Here is a 3,387-nt window from a genome sequence, read left to right on the forward strand (position 1 = left end):
AAATGAACATTTCCTTAAATTATAGATTAGAAATAATATCAAATACAAATCCCTCTTACATAAACATACCTCTTCAAAACACACACTCACAATAATCAAAGTTAATTGCTTCCTAAACTTTAAACCATTTGGTTTAGATAAAAATGTTCATAGAATGAGCTCAAGGTAACTATGTTTTGGGTGTCCATATGCTTGACATAATAGAATTTAAATCAATGAGAACTTGAAATAAAAAATAATGCCACATGATTAAATCAATTAAGTACAAACCATGAACCCAATAATTAAATTAAACCTCAAAATAATTATTAAAAAAAGAAAAAGAAAAAAAAAAACCTTTTTCAACGCATCAAGTCAATTCTGATCTTGTTCTTCTTTTTCAGCCAAAATCATTCTACTCAAAGGACTTGGTCCAAGCTTCTTCCTTCTCATCATGCTTCTCCTCCTTATAACTTCCATTTGATTCCTCCTCCTCACTTGCATCATTGCTTCTTCTTCCACCACAAATCTTCTCATCAAAACATCATCTGTCAACGATTTCCCTCGAAAAACGCGCCTTCCTTCCGTGCTTAACCTACTCACAACACTCCCTGTAATACCATTACTGGTATTACCATTAGTGATCCTCTCCTGATATGAGTTTCCAGGGAACGCCTTCGACCTAGGATAGCTGTTGCTTCTCCTAGGAGGAATGTCGGCTCTAAAAACCTCGTTATAGGACGAAATTGGAGCGCACAAACATACGCGAGTGAATGACGTGGCAACCCGAAGGGATGTACATTTCCTCAGCTTTCCTGAAGCTCTATTCCCATTTCCAGGAACTTCTCCAGGGTGCCTGGAAACTGCTTTCCAGAGAGTACAGTTTGCTCCAGGAATGTGATCAGTGGACTTGGAATTGGTTGAAATATTATTTTGTTTCCAAGGTTTTGGATTTATTGCCGTTGTTGCATGAATTTCTGAAGGCTTGGAAATTGTTTTCCATTGGTGAGTTGCCATGTCCATTGCTCTTTGGTACCAGCGTTTCCTGGAATTCCCAAAAAATTTCATGTCAGGAATCATTTCCTGAGCAGCAAAAGTGGGGACTTGTTTTTTGACTTCAATTACAGAAATTAAGGCAAAAATCATGCCAGAGAATGAACGTTGTTGAGATGAGTTTTTGATATCCATTTTATGTGAAATTTTGGAGTAATTTCACTATGCAATTTAATTAAATAAATAAATTACAATAACAATTGTTTCTTGTGATATTTATATGAATTTAAATTCTAAAAATATGCTCATTTGGTAACAAAATTACAGCTCAAATCCAAGTTTAGTAAGGCTAACAATTAAATTCGTGCCTTGACAACTTAAACTTTAATTTGATTTTACCGTATTTTTGTTACAATTTTTTTCATCAACATTAAGTATGTTAATTAGTTTAAGAAAATTAAGGTAATTATTCTAATTAGTTTATTATTAACAATATTTTTAGACCAGGATAAAGGCTATTGACTTAGTCGACAACGCGTTAATCAACTAAATATTCTCTAATTTTGAATAAATCTTACTTTAATTATCTCTTAATTCTAAAAAAAAAAAAAGAATTAGTCAAACATAATATAATTATCTATGTACAAAGAGGAAAAAAAAAATTATTCTAAACAAAATTAATTTAAAGTCATCCCACTAGAAAATATTTTTGATTATATTCTTTTACACAACATTTTCTTAATTAAGCCTTTGGTAATGTTTGCATATTTGATAAATCTAGAGACCTTGTCAAGAGATGGGTTTTCTTTACAATAGGCTGGATATTGGACCCAAAGGAGGTAGCCCACATAGTGGAAATTAGGCCCATAGGGTATTGAACATTTTGAAATTCTTTTCTTTTATTTTTTTAAGAATGGACAATTATGATGGTTCTATGTGGCAGACAAGATGATTAGGTTATTTTAGTATAAATTAAATTATATATTTGAACTTTTATTTAAAAAATTTAGTGATTAATCTCATGTAATATTGTCAAAAAAAAAAAAAAATACAATAATTAATTGTCACTAATAACAAGAGAATTCAATCACACAACATATACAAACATAAACACATTTTTTAGCAAGTAAAAAAACCAATAATATGTATAACAATAAGAAATATAACAAAAAGAAAAAAAAACAATAGTAAACGAACTAAGTTATGACCGATAAGAGTATAAGTTAATATTAATCATGTCATTTCATCTTAATGTTAAGATACTGATCTAATAACATTATCGAATCAATATGAATTACTTAATTGAAAACGTTTATTAAAAATCTAGTAATACCATAATGCGAAATACCCTTTTGCCAGCATGCAAAAATGAGTTTGATTTTTGTTGTTGTAAGAAATAATATGAGAAGAAATAATGTAGAGAGAGAGAGAGAGAGAGGGGGGGAGATATTATTGAGAGCATTTTGAATATTATTTGATTTGCATACCTTGAGTGAGAGCTCTTTGGATCTTGCATGAACAAAGAAAACTTGTGAAGAATGAGAATGAGGAAGCAAAGGAGCAAAGAAGTTTCATTTGGGAAATGGAGAGAAGAAGAAGAAGAAGAAGAAGAAGAAGGAGGAGGAGGAGGAGAAAGAGTAAAAGGAAGAGAAAATAGAGTTAAACCTTTTTGGGTTCAATTTTGTGAGAGAAAGATGATGGGGTTGGCATGCAATATGCTAATTCTTTTTTTTTTTTTTAATTTATTATTAAATTATTCATTTATTTCTTCCAATTCTTTATTTAACTCTCTCTTCTTTAATTCTTTCGCTTTGGCAGGCATGATTCCAATTGATTTTGAGAAAGAAAGAGTTTCAAATTTCAAAGGGCAAAGTAAGATAAAAAATTGTTACTTTTCATGCAATTACAAGGCCACCCTCTCTCTCTCCCTCTCTCTTTCTTTTACTACTTTTGATTTTTGAAAGCGAAAGCACTTCTCTCAGAATCATTTCTTTAGTTGAAAAAATTTAATTTCAAAAGTATTTAAATATTTAAACCCCTTTTGTAATCATGTTTAACAGAAGTTAAAACATGATTATGAGCAAGCATGAAAGCATGTAAGATGAATTAGAACATTGATTTGGTTTAAACATGCTTGGCCTGCCTTTGTGCTACAACAATCATTGACAGTCAAATCAAAGTAAACATATTCTTAGTTTTAGGTTTAGTCAATACATCCATTCATTCTCTTTGGTGGGTGTTTGCATTAAAATTATTTAAATCCAATTTTACATGGAAAAAAGTACTAATAAAATGTTAAAATTTATGAAATTTCTTATAAATTTTTATTTTTTAACACTTCTATACTTCAATATTTACTCATATTCTCTAGGTTTTTTTTTTTAATAACTGAGATATCCAAACTAATTTTCACGT

General features: G+C 30.1%; 1 protein-coding gene across 1 annotated transcript; it reads right to left on the minus strand.

Moving 5' to 3' along the window:
• Positions 1-331: 331 nt before the first annotated feature.
• Positions 332-2,647, minus strand: LOC116118436. Its single transcript, XM_031404429.1, has 2 exons — positions 2,460-2,647; positions 332-1,024 (listed from the first exon to the last, which is right to left on the minus strand). Exons 1-2 carry the CDS (start codon positions 2,486-2,488, stop codon positions 355-357), a joined length of 699 nt encoding a protein of 232 aa, XP_031260289.1. The 5' UTR covers positions 2,489-2,647; the 3' UTR covers positions 332-354.
• Positions 2,648-3,387: the final 740 nt, after the last annotated feature.

This window comes from Pistacia vera, unplaced genomic scaffold (genome assembly GCF_008641045.1).
Source record: "Pistacia vera cultivar Batoury unplaced genomic scaffold, PisVer_v2 Contig843, whole genome shotgun sequence".
NCBI lineage: Eukaryota > Viridiplantae > Streptophyta > Magnoliopsida > Sapindales > Anacardiaceae > Pistacia > Pistacia vera.

Bases quoted from the DNA above. Each gene is read 5' to 3' on its own strand.
- LOC116118436 (XM_031404429.1), bottom strand. From the start codon at position 2,488: ATGCAAGATCCAAAGAGCTCTCACTCAAG. The intron at 1,025-2,459 runs GTATGCAAATCA...TGGGAATTCCAG, and splicing joins CCAAAGAGCTCTCACTCAAG to GAAACGCTGGTACCAAAGAG.